This window comes from Oncorhynchus nerka, linkage group LG18 (genome assembly GCF_034236695.1).
Source record: "Oncorhynchus nerka isolate Pitt River linkage group LG18, Oner_Uvic_2.0, whole genome shotgun sequence".
Classification (NCBI taxonomy): Eukaryota; Metazoa; Chordata; class Actinopteri; order Salmoniformes; family Salmonidae; genus Oncorhynchus; species Oncorhynchus nerka.
Genome location: NC_088413.1, coordinates 22,335,979 through 22,356,772, shown reverse-complemented (window position 1 = coordinate 22,356,772; position 20,794 = coordinate 22,335,979). Strand labels below are relative to the sequence as shown.

The window sequence follows — 20,794 nt, the reverse complement described above, 5'->3', positions numbered from 1 at the left end:
AGTTGTTGCCTTCTCACCAAGCTGCTTGCCTATTGTCCTGTAGCCCATCCCAGCCTTGTGCAGGTCTATCCCTGAGACCTTTTATCCCTGAGGTCCTTACACAGCTCTCTGGTCTTGGCCATTGTGGAGAGGTCGGAGTCTGTTTGATTGAGTGTGTGGACAGGTGTCTTTTATACAGGTAACGAGTTCAAACAGGTGCAGTTAATAAAGGTAATGAGTGGAGAACAGGGGGGCTTCTTAAAAAAACTAACAGGTCTGTGAGAGCCGGAATTCTTACTAGTTGGTAGGTGATCAAATACTTATGTCATGCAATAAAATGCAAATTAATTACTTAAAAATCATACAATGTGATTTTCTGGATTTTTGTTTTAGATTCCGTCTCTCACAGTTGAAGTTTAGTTTAGTTTAGTTTATTTTATTTTTACAGGGACAGTGCACATTAATCAACGTTTCAATAAAAAATAATTTTCAACCGCAGTCCCTGGGCAGGTTATTAAAAACAATTACAATATAGACAATAGCACCATAGAACAAGCAATACATAGCAACATAGGACAAGCAAGACATAGCATACAGACAGAGCAACATAGAACAAAAAGCAGCAAAACAAAATTCATAAAAGCAACAAAGTGTTTCCACACCTCACAAGCTACAGACAACAGACAACATGGAAAGCGGCAACACACAGCTAGGGACCATGTTCACAAATCTGATTGACCTTTAGCCAGGTCTTCAAGCATTTTGTGAAAGTGTGATATGTGGTGCAGTTATGTGTGTCTGATGGCAGTGTATTCCAGACATGGGAAGCTCTCACAGAGAATGCAGATTTACTAAAGGTGCTTTTCCTTAGGGGAACTATACAGTCACCTCTCATGGCAGACCTTGTGGATCTGCTGCCATATGTCTGGGTTTTCCATTTAACAAAAATATTGAGTGGAGGGGGAGCCAGGCCATTAAGGATCTTGAATACAAGACATGCGTCGGTGTATTGCACAAGATTTTCCCAACTCAAGAGCTCATGCTTTCTAAGGATGTGACAATGATGATGGCTATTGGGCTTCCTATCAAGCACTTTGAGAGCCTGTTTGTAGACAGACTGAATAGGTTTTAATGTTGTACAGCAAGCTTGGGCCCAACTAGTCAAGCAGTATGTTAAGTGGGGGAGTATCATAGAATTGAAGTACAGTTTTGCTACCTCTGTAGTCAAACAATTTCGTATAAATCGGAAATTAGCTAGGTTGAATTTGGTTATTTGAATTACCTTTTTCACATGCTTTTTAAAAGAGAGGTTGGAATCAAGTATGATGCCAAGGTACTTAAAATCGGATACCACCTGGAGCTTCTCCCCTGACACATAGACATCTGGCTCAGTAGCATCTGTTGCCCTCTTTGTGAAGAACATGCAAACAGTTTTTTTCACATTGAGATGCAAACACGAGTCACTGAGCCACTTTGTAACCTGGACCATTACAGTAGTGAGTTCTTGTGCAGCTTGTTGTTTGCTCTTTGCATGCACATATATCACTGTATCATCTGCATACATTTGAACTTCAGACCCAGTACAGACAGAAGGCAGATCATTAATGTACAGGCTGAACAGGAGTATACCTATGATATAAATTACAGATCTCTACATGTGTATCAAATACTTGTTCTCCCCACTGTATGTGCACAAAGTCATGCAGACCTTCATGTCTGAAAATCAGTGATGGCTGGTGGGAGGAGAAAAAGGAGGATGGGCTCATTGTAATGGTTGGAATGGAATTCTGGTTTCACATGTGGTTTCCATATGTTTGTGTTTGATACCAATACCGTAGCTATTACAGTGAAAGAATCCCATGCTATTGTTTGAGGACATTGCACAATCTGCAAATGTTTTTATGTAAGTATAGTTTTCTTCCACTTTGTCCCTTGATCAGTTCAATTTAGAAAAGTTCAATGGCAAAAATATATCCTAAAATTATTGCACTATTTTATATTTGTCAACCTGCCTCAAAGATAAACCACATAGGCCGTGTCTGACATTTGTCTTGCTACTACTTACTAAAACGACTGTGTTCTAATCATACTACTTACTCATTTTTTATTTGGTCTGTTACACCATGGGCCAAATAGGTGACTGTAAATGGCATTGTGTTGTATTATGCAAGACACCACTCCACTCCACAAAATAAAATGAATTATTTTAACCTTACAGCGAATCAGACAATGTAGGCTACCCCTCTGCCTATTGGCTTATTTACATATTCAAACCTGTCTTAAAAAATTCACCATCGTCCCTTTAATTAAGACATAAGCTTTTTTACCTGACTGGTTTTTCAAAGACAGTTTGAAATGGAGCCTACACTTTGTGTGCTCTTGTAGGAAGCAATAACTCCCGTTACTGACCTACACTGAAGTATACATGTAATGAACAAGAGGGGAGACAGAGTGTTGGTTTCAAGCGCAGGGCGCAGCAGGTGTTTATTGCAAAGGACCACAGGAGGAGGCAGGTAGCTGGGTCCAGGGGCAGGCAGGAGGTCATACACAGGAGGAGGCAGGTAGCTGGGTCCAGGGGCAGGCAGAAGGTCATACACAGGAAGAGGCAGGTAGCTGGGTCCAGGGGCAGGCAGAAGGTCATACACAGGAGGAGGCAGGTAGCTGGGTCCAGGGGCAGGCAGAAGGTCATACACACAGGAAATCCAACAGGCTAAAGTACAGGCAGGGAATAGGCAAAAACGATCATACACGGGAGGAGCTACTCATGGGAAAACCAGCACACCGAAAGAAGTGTCACAAAATAAACAACACCTCACAGTGATGGGGAGCAAAGAACTGAACTAAATAGTGTGTGAAAATGACATACAGGTGTGTGAACAGGTGATCAGAATTCAGGTGATTGGGATCTGGAGAGTGAGCTGCGTTCAGGGGATCTAAGTGTTTGACAGTGTGAGCTGGAAAGCAGACCTTACAATAACTGGGCTAATAACTCATCAACTAGCAAAGAATATCAAGAAATGTGCACATGAGGAACTCTGCGCTCTGTTCTGATGTGAAATGCAGTTGCTCTGATCTGAACTGATGTGAAATGTGCATTCACTCTCGGTGATCGTGTTACTGTATAACCAGCCAGTGCATGTTACTGTACAACCAGACAGGACATGGTACTGTATAACCAGCCAGGACATGTTACTGTATAACCAGCCAGGACATGTTACTGTATAACCAGCCAGGACATGTTACTGTATAACCAGCCAGGACATGTTACTGTATAACCAGCCAGGACATGTTACTGTATAACCAGCCAGGACATGTTACTGTATAACCAGCCAGGACATGTTACTGTATAGCCAGACAGGACATGTTACTGTATAACCAACTATGACATGTTACTGTATAACCAGCCAGGACATGTTACTGTATAACCAGCCAGGACATGTTACTGTATAACCAGCCAGGACATGTTACTGTATAACCAGCCAGGACATGTTACTGTATAACCAGCCAGGACATGTTACTGTATAACCAGCCAGTACATGTTACTGTATAACCAGACAGGACATGTTACTGTATAACCAGCCAGGACATGTTACTGTATAACCAGCCAGGACATGTTGATGATGAGTTGGTTATTTGAATCAGCTGTGTAGTTCTAGGGCAACGACCAAAACGTTAGCCAAAGGGGGGCACCAGGACCGAGTTTGAGAAACTCTGCTTTAAGGCACTGTAGCTAGAATCAGAATTTTTTTTTTTAAATGTGTAAGTCCATCTATACCAATCCAGATATGACCAATAAAGTTTGACAGAAGTGAGATGGAGGAGAGGATTGTGGATATCTACAACAGTGCAGACACACTGGGGGGAACAGTGAGATCAGCAACATGACACATCTGCAGAAAGGCCAGCTACAAGCCAGTTAAAAACACCTTTACTGAGGAAAGAGACCAACTACAGACAAGCTAGAACAACCTGACTGAAGTAGGAGATTAGACACAGACCAGCTACAACAACCTGCCTGAGGAGAGAGACCAGCTACAGACCAGTTACAACAACTTAACTGAAGAGAGATACAAGCTACAAATAAGTTATAACACCATGACTAATGAGAGAGACCACCTACAGACAAGCTACAACAAGTTGACTAAAGAGAGGCCAGCTACAGAGGAAGATGGATGGTTTTGAAGGTTTTCTTACTGCAGTTTAACGGAGGCTCGGCCCAGAAAGACAATTTTCCAAACACTGCCACATTGAGAATCCAAATGAGAAAATTCCAAATAAGACACTTAAGTCATCACATTCGTGCACAAAACATCCATTGAAATATTGAAATATTTGTTGTTGAGGCTGATTTTTTAAAAACATTTTATATTCATCCAATGTCTGGCATGTTTTTGGATGACTTAATGACAATGTTGCTGCTAACACTATTCCCTGTGCACTTAGTGTTACTGCACATGTGATGTTGGCTGTGTAAACCGGATGCACCCGGGATATAGACGTCCATGAATCTGATTATGCGAACATGATTACCTTGATACCAACGGGCGGACATCTTGGATGCAGTCTCCAGCTGTTATTGTACCTCAGTGGTCTCCTCCGACATACCATTAGCATGGAGCTCCTCAAACTGGCAGCTCTCTGCCAACCTAAACGAAGATGTCAAAGAGACGCGCATCGTTTTAGTCACCCTATGCCAGGGCAACGGGGCCCTCAACACTTCTACAGAGGTGAGCCCCAGGGCCAAGAATGTGACCCGGGTGGTCTACAGTGCCACCTGCGGTTCAAAGAAGGCAGAGCCGGTGGTAGTGGACAGTGCAGACAACGTGGGAGTGGTTGTGAGCTCTACATCCCAGGGCCGGTTTCCCAAAAGCATCTTAAGTCAAAGTCCATCATTATTACCACAGGATCCTATTGTAGTTAGTACTACATCCACCTATGTCTCTGTCACCAACACTACAGCTGTACCTGTAGTTAGTACTACATCCACCCAGGTTTCTGTCACCAACACTACAGCTGTACCTGTAGTTAGTACTACATCCACCCAGGTCTATGTCACCAACACTACAGCTGTACCTGTAGTTAGTACTACATCCACCCAGGTCTCTGTCACCAACACTACAGCTGTACCTGTAGTTAGTGCTACATCCACCCAGGACTCTGTCACCAACAATACAGATGTAGGTGTAGTTAGTACTACATCCACCCAGGTCTCTGTCACCAACACTACAGCTGTACCTGTAGTTAGTACTACATCCACCCAGGTCTCTGTCACCAACACTACAGCTGTACCTGTAGTTAGTGCTACATCCACCCAGGTCTCTGTCACCAACACTACAGCTGTACCTGTAGTTAGTACTACATCCACCCAGGTCTCTGTCACCAACACTACAGCTGTACCTGTAGTTAGTACTACATCCACCCAGGTCTCTGTCACCAACACTACATCTCTACCTGTAGTTAGTACTATGACCACGAGAGGGCCACCTTTGACTCTGTGCCTGTATCTAATGGTCTGTGTGATGTTTTCTCTCCTCCTGTGGAATAGAGTAGAGCTGTAGAGTTGTATAATAGTTCATGTAGGTAGATGTCATGTGGAACAGTGGAAACAGTGCAGAGAGAGTTGTGTCATAAGATGTAACCAGTATGTATATGTTATGTTGTACTGAAAGACAGGGTGGAAATATGAACTTTTTGTCATAAAACGTGTGGAGGCTTTTTCTTTTTCTATTCTATTAAATCTGTCAAACTGAAACTATGAAGATTTTGTCAGAATTACTGCTTTTGGTGAAATTCACCCCTAAACCAAGTTGACCGCCAGAGTTTCATTCTGAATATCATTTATCCTAAATCTCACAGAAAGCATAAACCTATATGGTCATCGGTGGTACAGATCTGGGATCAGCAACCCCACCCCTCTCCCACTTGATCCTAACCTTAACCATTTGTGGTGGAAATGCAAAACTGACCCCAAGATCAGATTTGAGGGACAACTCCCCCCTACACCACCAGTCACAGAGTGAGAGCCATAATGTGCTTTCCATTTGAAGGCTGGGGGTGCTGTAAACTCAGTCAGGATATATGTAGTGTATATGTCAATTAACAGGATCCCAATTTAGTTTAACACATCACAAATTGTGACCCTGTGAATTCACACATACATCATATATGAGTCACACATACATCACATATAGAGTCATATCATGGAGTATATTATCACTTCAGTTTGATGGGCTTGGATTTCTGAACTTTAAATATGATTAATCATTAGTTATTCTAGAGACATGAGGGGAGCAATATCTGTAGGTGGAATGTATATGGAGGATGCAATTAAGCTTGGAATGTACTGAGTGCAGGGAAAACAATCACATGTTGGCAGGCACTGATAAGGGTGGAGAGCTGTGGATTTGTGAGGAAGGGGGTTGAGGTCAGGTCAGATCACCTTAAGGCAGAAGGAACAGTTTATTGCCCGTATCACTTAACTTCCTGCCTAGCAATAAAGATGTGAAGTTAGAGAGAAGGAGGAGACTCCAACCAAATTGGGGTATGTATATTACCACTGGTGGAAATATGTCTTTGTCTGTTCAGCTGTTCCATCCTTTGGGGTGAATAAAGTTGGTCGAAGCTTTCATAGAGTCCGTTGAGTTCTTACTCTGATATTTAGAACCTAACAAGTTTAATCATAATATCACATAATGAGCACTATGGGAAACATGTTTAGATTACAAACTAAGGCTGGTGGAAGCGTGGTGTTGATTTGACAGTTTCCCCTCCACTGTGGTTGTCTGTTAAAAACATAGTGTCACTACAGTGAGTCACACAGATGCAGGACAGTGCAGGGAGAAGACACAGCTACAGACGTACAATAGAGTTGAGGTTAGAAGTAGAAGTTATTGTATTTGACCACGAGTGTGTTAAGATGTCAGAGGGAGTCTATGAAAACGATGAGCCTGATGCAATGAAGAACACAGACATTGATGGCCAATTATATGCCAACGTAAGAGCCTTCAAGCCCAGTACAAGAGATGGAGTTGTTGCTTCAGGTAAGATTGCACACACACACACACACACACACACACACACACACACACACACACACACACACACACACACACACACACACACACACACACACACACACACACACACACACACACACAGAGCATGTCTCATATATGTCGACAGATTCTGATAACTCAGAGAAGAGATCCTTCCTAGTTGCTGCAGTATGTTCATAGACAGTATACCAAGCCCACCCACTGGGGAGCCAGGCTCAGCCACAAGAGGGTTTTATTACAGACAGAAATACTTATGGTAGAGAAATTAACATTCAATTCTCTGGCAACAGCTCTGGTGGACATTCCTGAATTTAGCATGCCAATTGCATGCTCTCTCAAAACTAACTTTTACCGCCCCCAGCATGAGGTGCACCTGTGTAATGATCATGCTATTTAATCAACTTCTTGATTTGCCACACCTGAAAGGTGGATGGATTATCTTGGCAATGCTGACTAACAGGGATGTAAACAAAATTTGACAGAAATAAGCTTTTTGTGCGTATGGAACATTTATGGGATTTTTTATTTAACCTCATGAAACATGGGACCAACACTTTACATGTTTTACATTTATATTTATGTTCAGTGTAGATATAGTTCTTATCATTCAGCTTCAGTAGTCCTTATTAGTTGTCTTAAAAAACTCTGCAGAAAGACACCAGCTACAGACCAGATACAACAACCTGACTAAAGAGAGAGACCAGCTAGAGATCAGATACAACAACCTGACTAAAGAGTGATCAGCTACAGACCAGATACAACAACCTGACTAAAGAGAGACCAGCTACAGACCAGATACAACAACCTGACTAAAGAGAGAGACCAGCTAGAGATCAGATACAACAACCTGACTAAAGAGAAAGACCAGATACAGACTGAGAGAGACTTTATTAGCGGCTTACCAATCTCACTAAGTAAACCTACAGTAATACATTTATCTCATGCACTCTGTATCAAATCAAATCAAATCAAATGTATTTATATAGCTCTTCGTACATCAGCTGATATCTCAAAGTGCTCTACAGAAACCCAGCCTAAAACCTCAAACAGCAAGCAATGCAGGTGTAGAAGCACGGTGGCTAGGAAAAACTCCGTAGAAAGGCCAAAACCTAGGAAGAAACCTAGAGAGGAACCAGGCTATGTGGGGTGGCCAGTCCTCTTCTGGCTGTCCCGGGTGGAGATTATAACAGAACATGGCCAAGATGTTCAAATGTTCATAAATGACCAGCATGGTCCAATAATAATAAGGCAGAACAGTTGAAACTGGAGCAGCAGCACGGCCAGGTGGACTGGGGACAGCAAGGAGTCATCATGTCAGGTAGTCCTGAGGCATGGTCCTAAATTCACACAGGACACCGAATAGGACAGGAGAAGTACTCCAGATACAACAAACTGACCCTAGCCCCCCGATACATAAACTACTGCAGCATAAATACTGGAGGCTGAGACAGGAGGGGTCAGGAGACACTGTGGCCCCATCTGAGGACACCCCCGGACAGGGCCAAACAGGAAGGATATAGTGTGTCTTTATTCTTTCGTTAAATGTTCATCATGATAAGTTGATGGAAATGTATGTTAATCATATTGTAGAACAAACGAGTCCTAAAGGCTAGCAGAAGTTTGAGTCCAGTTAGTACTTCCTGTCTACTGGGACTAAAACCTTGATGGAGAGCAGAGAGGAGAGAGGAGCAGACCTGGTGATCATAAACAGTGATAAGGAACAAGAAAGAAAGAAAGAGAGAGAGAGAGAGAGAGAGATAGAGTTCATCACTGATTGTCATTCATGATTGGTATCATTGATTGGACAGTCTAATTGGTTTATGCAGAGCTAATATGGTAGTTCTATATCTGTTGTATTTCGGTTATGCTATTCATTGAGACAAGCATAAGCTTCAATTAGCTTTGATTCACAGAACATTTGTCAAACGAGGATGGCTGAAAGTCTTTCTACAATATCCCTACCTCCACCAGAGCAGCTCTTGCCTCATGTGTTTAAACCAACAATCCCATGGGACACATGGAAGTTGTAGTTTGAGACGTACACTACTGTTCAAAAGTTTGGGGTCACTTAGAAATGTCCATGTTTTTAAAAGAAAAGCAAATGTTTTGTCCATTAAAATAACATCAAATTTATCAGAAATGCCATCTAGATATTGTTAATGTTGTAAATAACTATTGTAGCTGGAAACGGCAGATTTTTTATGGAATATCTACGTAGGAGTACAGAGGCCCATTATCAGCAAACATCACTCCTGTGTTCCAATGACACGTTGTGTTAGCTAATCCAAGTTTATAATTTTAAAGGGCTAATTGATCATTACAAAACCCTTTCGCAATTATGCTAGCACAGCTGAAAACTGTTGTCCTGATTAAAGAAACAATAAAACATGCCTTCTTTAGTCTAGTTGAGTATCTGGAGCATCAGCAGTTGTGGGTTTGATTACAGGCTCAAAATGTCCAGAAACAAATACTTTCTTCTGAAACGAGTCAGTCTATTCTTGTGCTGAGAAATGAAGGCTATTCCATGCGAGAAATTGCCAAAAAACTGAAGATCTCTTACAATGCTGTGTACTACTCCCTTCACAGAACAGCGCAAACTGGCACTAACCAGAATAGAAAGAGGAGTGGGAGGCCCCGGTGCACAACTGAGCAAGAGGACAAGTACATTAGAGTGTCTAGTTTGAGAAACAGATGCATCACAAGTCCTCAACTGGCAGCTTCATTAAACAGTACCTGCAAAACACCACAGTGAAGAGGCGACTCCGGGATGCTGGCATTGTAAAAAACAATGACATTTCTAAGTGACCCCAAACTTTTGAATGGTAGTGTACATGCTAGCTACCGGACTCGATGTGGTTAGCCGTGAGAGGAAAAGGGCCATTCTTTTTCACTGTTTTGGCGCCGAGGGCCTTCGCAATTTCCAAATGCTCGGGGAAGCAAACACATAAACTCAGCAAAAAAAGAAATGTCTCTTTTTCAGGACCCTGTCTTTCAAAGATAATTTGTAAAAATCCAAATAACTTCACAGATCTTCATTGTAAAGGGTTTAAATACTGCTTCCCATGCTTGTTCAAAGAACCATAAACAATTAATGAACATGCACCTTGTGGAATAGTCGTTAAGACACAGCTTAACGACCACAGCTTACAGACGGTAGGCAATTAAGGTCACAGTTATGAAAACTTAGGACACTTAAGAGGCCTTTCTACTGACTCTGAAAAACACCAAAAGAAAGATGCCCAGGGTCCCTGCTCATCTGCGTGAATGTGCCTTAGGCATGCTGCAAGGAGGCATGATGACTGCAGATGTGGCCAGGGCAATAAATTGCTATGTCCGTACTGTAAGACGCCTAAGACAGAGCTACAGGGAGACAGCACGGATAGCTGATCATCCTCGCAGTGGCAGACCACGCGTAACAACACCTGCACAGGATCGGTACATCTGAACATCACACCTGTGGGACAAGTACAGGATGGCAGCAACAACTGCCTGAGTTACACCAGGAATGCACAATTCCTCCATTAGGGCTCAGACTGTCCGCAATAGGCTGGGAGAGGCTGGACTGAGGGCTTGTAGGCCTGTTGTAAGGCAGGTTCTCACCAGACATTACTGGCAACAACATCGCCTATGGGCACAACCCCACCGTTGTGGGACCAGACATGACTGGCAAAAAGTGCTCTTTACTGACGAGTCGCGGTTTTGTCTCACCAGGTGTGATGGCCAGATTCGCATTTATTGTCGAAGGAATGAGCGTTACACCGAGGCCTGTACTCTGGAGCGGGATCGATTTGGAGGTGGAGAGTCCGTCATGGTCTGGGGCGGTGTGTCACAGCATCATTGGACTTAGCTTGTCGTCATTGCAGGCAATCTCAACGCTGTGCTTTACAGGGAAGACATCCTCCTCCCTCATGTGGTACCCTTCCTGCAGGCTCATCCTGTCATGACCCTCCAGCATAACATAGCCACCAGCCATACTGCTCATTCTGTACATGATTTCCTGCAAGACAGGAATGTCAGTGTTCTGCCATTTCCAGCGAAGAGCCCGTATCTCAATCGCATTGAACACGTCTGGGACCTGTTGGATCAGAGGGTGAGGGCTAGGGCCATTACCCCCGGGAACTTGCAGGTGCCTTGGTGCAAGAGTGTGGTAACATCTCACAGCAAGTACTGGCAAATCTGGTGCAGTTCACGAGGACGAGATGCACTGCAGTAGTTAGTGCAGCTGGTGGCCACACCAGATACTGACTGTTTTGATTTTGATTGTGACCCCCACCCCCCATTTTTTCAGGGAAACATTCAATTTCTGTTAGTCACATGTCTGTGGATCTTGTTCAGTTTATGTCTCAGTTGTTGAATCTTGTTATGTTCATATAAATATTTACACATGTTAAGTTTGCTGAAAATAAAAGCAGTTGACAGTGAGAGGACATTTCTTTTTTTGCTGAGTTTATGATACACCTTTTAAACTTTTGCATGGACATTTCGCGAAGAAACAGAGTGGGCTTCTGAAGAGGATACAGTTTTGGCAGCGTGCACAGCGAGTGGGTGAGTCAGTGACACAGTACGTCACAGAGAGTGGGTGAGTCAGTGAAAGGTACGTCACAGAGAGTGGGTGAGTCAGTGACACAGTACGTCACAGAGAGTGGGTGAGTCAGTGAAATAGTACGTCACAGAGAGTGGGTGAGTCAGTGACAAGAGTGGGTGAGTCAGTGAAACAGTACGTCAGAGAGTGACAAATGGTACAGAGAGTGGGTGAGTCACAGAGAGTGGGTGAGTCAGTGACACAGTACGTCACAGAGAGTGGGTGAGTCAGTGACACAGTACGTCACAGAGAGTGGGTGAGTCAGTGAAACAGTGCGTCAGTGATCATAAAGGACTAGCAGTCATGTCAGTGTGGTTATTTTAGAGATTAAATGATCAGGGACCAGTTAATTGAAAGAACCTCCTCACTCAGATCCCTTTCCACATCACACGGCAGGGCACTAATATCTTAGGTCTATACATGTTCACCAGCCTGGGGTTCTCTCTGTTGGACAACATTGGCTCAACAATCCTGCACGTCACCTCCACGTTGCAAGAGCAGTGGCCCACCCTCTTCAACGGCGTATTTGCCATGACAGCGTTCACACATAAGCCCCTCCTGGACCCTACGATGACTCCTGTCATTCCAGTCATGGAAGTCATCCATCTTGTCCCAGAACCGACATCTGCTTCGCATCCTGCCTCATTTCTGGGAATGGTGGGTTACAACATGCTCTTTCTGCCCCAGTATTCAGCCATCACTTCCCTCTGCATCAGCTGTTGAAGAAGGAGGTGTACTTGGCCTGACACCCACTTTAACCTCACCAGCCCAACTCTGGTCACCTGTGACGCATCACTCACAGCAGTGGGAGTGGTCCTCTCTCAAATTCAGGACCTTGTGGTCAGTTGTCATGGTCACAGTCTCTCAGATTGTGTGACTGGTAATGATGTCACTGGATGAGTTCCAGACATTTCTCAGTAACGGGTTTTATAAAAAAGGTTGTGGCAGATTCATGCATCATAATTTCTATAGAATGAACTATAAAATCTGAATAATTTTCTGGTATTTTCCCCACACTAATGTTTGAGTCCCTCTTGAATGTATCACTAGCCACTTTAAACAATGCTACCTTATATAATGTTTTCATACCCTACATTAATCATCTCAGATGTATATGCTGTACTCTATACCATCTACTGCATCTTGCCAACTTGATGTAATGTGTGTTTTTATAAATGTTTATGTACATATTCGTATTCATTGCTTTACACTTGTGTTTATATGGTAGTTGTTGTGAAATTGTTAGGTTATATTACTTGTTAGATATTATTGCATGGTCGGAACTAGAAGCACAAGCATTTCGCTACACTCGCATTAACATCTGCTAACCATGTGTATTTGACAAATACATTTGATTGGATTTTGATTTGAAGGTGTGACACAGTCATCATCAGGCTGAGTTTAGCGTAAACCTCAACCAACACAAACAACCTGACAAAGATACGTATAATTCAGTTTCCCAGATGTAACTATGCAGGTGTCATCATTACTGTATAAGGTATTAATTATCATTTGCATCTATTAAATATATTTTGTTTTATAGTAGTGTCAAAGCAACCTAGGGTATAGACAGTAGATACTATAAGAGTAAGCCTGTGGATAGACAGTAGATGATATGACAGTTAACCTGTGGATGGACAGTAGATGTTATGACAGTTAACCTGAGGATAGACAGTAGATGTTTTGACAGTTAACCTGTGGATAGACAGTAGATGTTTTGACAGTTAACCTGTGGATAGACAGTAGATGTTATGACAGTTAACCTGTGGATGGACAGTAGATGTTATGACAGTTAACCTGTGGATAGACAGTAGATGTTTTGACAGTTAACCTGTGGATGGACAGTAGATGTTATGACAGTTAACCTGAGGATAGACAGTAGATGTTATGACAGTTAACCTGTGGATAGACAGTAGATGTTATGACAGTTAACCTGTGGATAGACAGTAGATGATATGACAGTTAACCTGTGGATAGACAGTAGATGTTATGACAGTTAACCTGTGGATAGACAGTAGTTTTTTTGACAGTTCATTGCCACCCTATGACCTCTGTTGTCTCTGCTAGTTGACATGATGGCTGCTGAAAGCTTCCTTCATTACCAAGTCCCGCCCTCTCTCTCCTTCAACCCCACTCATGACATTGGACACATTCCAGTTTGATTACATTGAAGTCGCCTGCCAGATCTCACAATGCCTGGATTGGTGTTTAACACATCAGATGATCACATCATGTTGTACAGTAACCTTATTTGTTGACGCGTGCAACTCAACTGCAATATAGTTGGCCTGGAACAAGACAGCTCGTTCCTCATTGTGGTTGATAGATTGAGTTCTGACCTCACAGATACAGGAAGCTACTAACACTGCTACTGCTCTCCTTCCCTCCCTCCGATCTCACTCTGACAGCCACAGTTTCCTCTTCTCTCTCTGGTTAGCCAGCCTACTTGTAACTCTTTAAGCTCAAGTGTTTTTCAAATCCATGAGTAAGTGTTACTTCTCTGTAAAATTCTGTCTAATGATTCATTTGAAAGTCAACAATAGGTTTGGCTATATGTCCTACCTGCATGTACAGTGGCTTGCAAACGTTTTCACCCCCCTTGGTATTTTAGCTATTTTTATTGCCTTACAACCTGAAATTAAAATAGATTTTTTGGGGGGTTGTATCATTTGATTTACACAACATGCCTACCATTTTGAAGATGCAAAATATTTTTTTATTGTAAAACAAACAAGAAATAAGACAACAAACAGAAAACTTGAGCATGCATAACTATTCACCCCCCAAAGTCAATACTTTGTAGAGCCACCTTTTGCAGCAATTACAGCTGCAAGTGTCTTGGGGTATGTCTCTATAAGCTTGGCATATCTAGCCACTGGGATTTTGGCCCATTCTTCAAGGCAAAACTGCTCCAGCTCCTTCAAGTTGGATGGATTCCCCTGGTGTACAGCAATCTTTAAGTCATACCACAGATTCTCAATTGGATTGAGGTCTGGGCTTTGACTAGGCCATTCCAAGACAGTTAAACATTTCCACTTAAACCACTCGACTGTTGCTTTAGCAGTATGCTTAGGGTCAATGTCCTGCTGGAAGGTGAACCTCTGTCCCAGTCTCAAATCTCTGGAAGACTGAAACAGGTTTCCCTCATGAATTTCCCTGCATTTAGCACCATCCATAATTCATTCAATTCTGACAAGTTTCCCAGTCCCTGCCAAAGAAAAACATCCCCACAACATGATGCTGCCACCACTATGCTTCTCGGGGTGATGAGAGGTGTTGGGATTGTGCCAGACATAGCGTTTTCCTTGATGGCCAAAAAGCTCAATTTTTGTCTCATCTGACCAGAGTATCTTCTCCATATGTTTGGGGAGTCTCCCACATACCTTTGGCGAACACCAAACGTGTTTGTTTCTTTTTTTCTTTAAGCATTTTTTTCTGGCCACTCTTCCATAAAGCCCAGCTCTGTGGAGTGTACGGCTTCTAGTGGTCCTATGGATGGATACAAAATTCTCCACTGTGGAGCTTTGCGGCTCCTTCAGGGTTATCTTTGGTCTCTTTGTTGCCTCTTTGATTAATTCCGTCCTTGCCTGGTCCATGAGTTTTGGTGGGTGGCCCTCTCTTGGCAGGTTTGTTGTGGTGCCATATTCTTTAATTTTTTAAATAATGGATGTAATGGTGCTCCGTGGGATGTTCAGAATTTCGGATATTTTTTTATTATTATTATTATTTATTTTATTTATTTTTTCTCCCCAATTTCGTGGTGTCCAATTGTTGTAGTAGCTACTATCTTGTCTCATCGCTACAACTCCCGTACAGGCTTCGGTATAGACGAAGGTTGAAAGTCATGCGTCCTCCGATACACAACCCAACCTAGCCGCACTGCCTCTTAACACAGCGCGCATCCAACCCGGAAGCCAGCCGCACCAATATTTTGGAGGAAACACTGTGCACCTGGCAACACTGCGCACCTGGCCCGCCACAGGAGTTGCTGGTGCGTAATGAGACAAGGACATCCCTACCGACCAAACAATAGAGATGCTTCATACTTTGGGATCATATGGGGCGAATCCTATCTTCCACTTAAGTCAAATTTAGACATTGTCCTTCAATGATGTCAATTTGGAGACAAAATAAAACTGAAGTGATACTTCAGGATTTTGGCCCTTTATCTACTTCCCCAGAGACAGACGAGCTTGTAGATGACATTTTTATGACTGTATCCCGTATGAAGGAAGTTAGCGGTAGTTTTGCAATGACTGGAGGTGAATGGCATGCTAGCAAATACCGAGGAAATCAGCTCCTATTGATTTTAATTTTGGGAATCTGTTCCCAAGTATAATAGAGAGACACACTAACGTAAGAAAGGTTTGAAATTATTACGTTTTAGTCACATTTTATATTTATTTGGGCTTTTGTAGTCAATTTGCAAATTATGTTCCTGCCCCTGATCATTCGCTCAAGACAAAACCTTGGAATCTACCAGATGAGCCCTGCACCAGATGGTTCATGTTCGATTGTGTCTCATTGATGACGCTATGTACAGTACCTGTGTCCACAGAGCCTGATAACTCAGGGAAGAGATCCTCCAGAGTTGCTGCAGTGTGTCTGGGGCTGCTGTGTGTTCTACTTGCTGGGATCATAGGCCTGTCTGTCTACTGTAAGTCTGAAGTTATAATTCCTACAATTCACCAGCAGTTCTGTGACTATCTCTCTTAATTATAAACTTTGTTGTTGTTGTAACAGATTATTGGGTTTATAAGAGTTTCTTAGCCTATAAAACCAACTCATCTGCAGAGAGAGACCAGCTACAGACCAGCTACAACAACTTGACTACTGAGAGAGGCCAGCTACAGACCAGCTACAACAACCTGACTACTGAGAGAGACCAGCTACAGACCAGTTACAACAACCTGGCTAAACAGATAGAACAGCTACAGACTGAGAGAGATTTTCTTAGGGGGTGGCTTACCAATTGCAGTGAGTAAACCTACAGTAATAAATTATAATTAATCCCACAAACATGATCATGAGTCTGTATTCTTATATTAAGTGTACATTGTGATAAGTTGAAGAAAATTCATGTCAATCATCTTGTAGAACAAACCTGTTCTGCTGGCTGGCAGAAGTTTGAATCCAGCTGGTACTTCCTGTCTACTGAGACTAAAACCTGGAAGAAGAGCAGAGAGGATTGTCTGGAGAGAGGAGCAGACCTGGTGATCATAAACAGTGATAAGGAACAGGTGAGAGAGAGAGCGAGAGAGAGAGAGAGAGCGAGGGCGAGAGCGAAAATATAATGTTGTGCAGGGGGTAAAAGATAAACCATATAATTATATATATTTTTCAACAACAGAAATTTATCTTCGACCTCAAGAGGAGAGTCTGGATTGGTCTGACCGATTCTGTTAATGAGGGGACCTGGAAATGGGTGGATGGCACCCCACTGACCACAGGGTGAGAGATGTTAACTAATCTGTCAATAAGGCTCCATTAAACTGTTTTCAATACAGGTCATTGATGATACCAGTCAACACAATTAACTATGAAAAATGTACACATAATATTTCCGATTGTGATGTTCTAACTGTGACGTCTAACTGGTATTAACCCTGTAGGTACTGATATTAACCATGATATCTGACTGTTGTTAACCCTGTAGGTACTGGTATTAACCACGATATATGACTGTTATTAACCCTGTAGGTACTGGTATTAACCATGATATCTGACTGTTTTTAACCCTGTAGGTACTGGTATTAACCATGATATCTGACTGTTGTTAACCCTGTAGGTCCTGGTATTAACCATGATATCTGACTGTTTTTAACCCTGTAGGTCCTGGTATTAACAATGATATCTGACTGTTTTTAACCCTGTAGGTACTGGTATTAACCATGATATATGACTGTTTTTAACCCTGTAGGTACTGGTATTAACCACGATATCTGACTGTTGTTAACCCTGTAGGTCCTGGTATTAACCATGATATCTGACTGTTTTTAACCCTGTAGGTACTGGTATTAACCATGATATCTGACTGTTGTTAACCCTGTAGGTACTGGTATTAACCATGATATCTGACTGTTTTTAACCCTGAAGGTACTGGTATGCCAAACAGCCTGATAATGCAGGTCCTAATGGGGACGAGGACTGTGCTGAGATAGCCAAAGATCAGAGTCCTCTGAAGGCATGGAATGATTTGTCATGTGACAGCATAATCAACTGGGTTTGTGAGAAAGAGTTTTTACATCACCATAACAACATGCTGTAACACATACTGTAGACTCCAGTGTATCTCTCTCTCGCTCTCTCTCTGTGTCTCTCTCTATCTCAAACCCATGCACACAAATGTTGTATTTGTTTGTATTAGTATATTAATAAATTACATGCTTATTTCCTGACATTGTAGCTTCCTGTTTACCAGAGTCAACATGAATTTAGTACACTTGACTTTGTTCACACTGTATGCGGTGCATTTGGTCAATTCCAATTAAATACATTCTTCTTACTTGCTACAGATATTTACAATCTCCAATTTAGGCCTGGTGATGACATTCTCAACAGTACCAAACCACCATTAAATACACTGTATAGGAGGTGACTGTATCACCAACCAATGAGTGTAGTAGAGATATCAAAGGGTATCAAACGATGTAAATGAATCATCTTTGACAGTCAGTCTTTGTTGTCAAGTTAAATATCAAATGCTCATATTTGACTGTTGTTCCCATATATGGGTCCCAAAAGAGGGAAGTGAAGTTGATATTTTCAGTGGTTCAACCAGCTGTCACTCAAAACGCCTCAACCAATTAGGTTCATAACGAGAGAGGAGAGCCCTGGTGGTTTATGTTGTCACCTCATCCTCACTGGTTAAGACTACCCACCCTCAATATCCACTTGGAGCAGTTTGTAGTGTTGAATATATTGTCTGGACATTCTAATGACTCGTTATTATAGTCCTGGACCTACTGAACATGTTGATGTATATTTGGGGGTAAACAAAGATGCCCAGGGTCCCCGCTCATCTGTGTGAACGTGCCTCAGGCATGCTGCAAGGAGGCATGAGGACTGCAGATGTGACCAGGACAGTAAATTGCAATATCCATACTGTGAGACGCCTAAGATAGCGCTACAGGGAGACAGGACAGCTGATCGTCCTCACAGTGGCAGACCACGTGTAACAACACCTGCACAGGATCGGTACATCCGAAAATCACACCTGCGTGACAGGTAAAGGATGGCAACAACAACTGCCCGAGTTACACCAGGAACTCACAATCCCTCCATCAGTGCTCAGACTGTCCGCAATAGGCTGAGAGAGACTGGACTGAGGGCTTGTAGGCCTGTTATGTTCATACAAATATTTACACATGTTAAGATTGCTGAAAATAAACACAGTTGACAGTGAGAAGATGTTTCTTTTTTTGCTGAGTTTATGTTAACTGTCACGACTTCTGCCGAAGTCGTTGCCTCTCCTTGTTCGGGCGGTGCTCGGCGGTCGACGTCACCGGTCTTCTAGCCATCATTGATCCATTTTTCATTTTCCATTGGTTTTGTCTTGTCTTCCTACACACCTGGTTTCAGTCCCATTCATTACCTGTTGTGTATTTAACCCTCTGTTTCCCCTCATGTCTTTGTCAGAGATGGTTTGTATGTCAGTGTTGTATATATTATTTGTATTGGTGTGCGACAGGTCCTCGTACCCATTGTTGTTATTTGTTACATTTAGTGTTTGGAGGATGTTTCGTTCATTGTTATTAAATAACTCCATTACACTGAGTTTGATTCTCCAGCGCCTGACTTCCCTGCTACCTATACACACGACTCTGACATTACATTTACATTTAAGTCATTTAGCAGACGCTCTTATCCAGAGCGACTTACAAATTGGTGCGTTCACCTTAAGACATCCAGTGGAACAGCCACTTTACAATAGTGCATCTAAATCTTTTAAGGGGGGTGAGAAGGATTACTTTATCCTATCCTAGGTATTCCTGAAAGAGGTGGGGTTTCAGGTGTCTCCGGAAGGTGGTGATTGACTCCGCTGTCCTGGCGTCGTGAGGGAGTTTGTTCCACCATTGGGGGCCAGAGCAGCGAACAGTTTTGACTGGGCTGCGCGGGAACTGTACTTCCTCAGTGGTAGGGAGGCGAGCAGGCCAGAGGTGGATGAACGCAGTGCCCTTGTTTGGGTGTAGGGCCTGATCAGAGCCTGGAGGTACTGAGGTGCCGTTCCCCATCGCAGCTCCGTGGAGGCAAGCACCATGGTCTTGTAGTCCGTCTTGGATGCGAGCTTCAACTGGAAGCCAGTGGAGAGAGCGGAGGAGCAGGGGTGACGTCTGCAGAGAACTTGGGAAGGTTGAACACCAGACGGGCTGCGGCGTTCTGGATGAGTTGTAGGGGTTTAATGGCACAGGCAGGGAGCCCAGCCAACAGCGAGTTGCAGTAATCCAGACGGGAGATGACAAGTGCCTGGATTAGGACCTGCGCCGCTTCCTGTGTGAGGCAGGGTCGTACTCTGCGGATGTTGTAGAGCATGAACCTACAGGAACGGGCCACCGCCTGATGTTAGTTGAGAACGACAGGGTGTTGTCCAGGATCACGCCAGGTTCTTAGCGCTCTGGGAGGAGGACACAATGGAGTTGTCAACCGTGATGGCGAGATCATGGAACGGGCAGTCCTTCCCGGGAGGAAGAGCAGCTCCGTCTTGCCGAGGTTCAGCTTGAGGTGGTGATCCGTCATCCACACTGATATGTCTGCCAGACATGCAGAGATGCGATTCGCCACCTGGTCATCAGAAGGGGAAAGGAGAAGATGATAGGAAATCACCATGCTGAGGTTTCAAGCCCGTGAAATGCCTTTGTGATTCAAACCTTTGGCTCTGTCGTCTGCATAGCGACCAATGATAGGAGAGACCACCTGTTCGAATGTTCATTGAAATTTTTGAGCTCCAGTCTCATGAACCTAATTGTTATGACAGAGCCAAGTGACTTGGTGTATAGCGAGAATCGGCAAGGAGAGGGCCGTCACTGAAAACTTTAAAATTTTGGATTGAAATACAAAAATAAAACAGAGACCCTGGGTTTAATGTTCACTCTGTTTTGACGCCAGTGGTGAGACTTTCTCACACAGAAGCAGGTTTCCAGAGGAGACAGATTCTCGCCACGTTTTTGCCATCTGAAAG

The 20,794-nt window shown here is 43.1% G+C and overlaps 1 protein-coding gene across 2 annotated transcripts; it reads left to right on the top strand.

Moving 5' to 3' along the window:
- The first annotated feature begins 6,701 nt into the window (after positions 1 to 6,701).
- On the top strand, positions 6,702 to 19,024 carry LOC115122283 (asialoglycoprotein receptor 2-like). Of its 2 annotated transcripts, none has more exons than XM_065003754.1 (6): positions 6,702 to 7,019; positions 16,160 to 16,273; positions 16,360 to 16,593; positions 16,714 to 16,856; positions 16,967 to 17,067; positions 17,713 to 19,024. In XM_065003754.1, exons 1-6 carry the CDS (start codon positions 6,800 to 6,802, stop codon positions 17,882 to 17,884), a joined length of 984 nt encoding a protein of 327 aa, XP_064859826.1. In that variant the 5' UTR covers positions 6,702 to 6,799; the 3' UTR covers positions 17,885 to 19,024. The 2 variants fall into 2 exon arrangements, with proteins under 2 accessions (XP_064859826.1, XP_064859827.1); XM_065003755.1 differs by having other exon boundaries at positions 6,705 to 7,019; positions 16,175 to 16,273.
- The last annotated feature ends 1,770 nt before the right edge of the window (positions 19,025 to 20,794 follow it).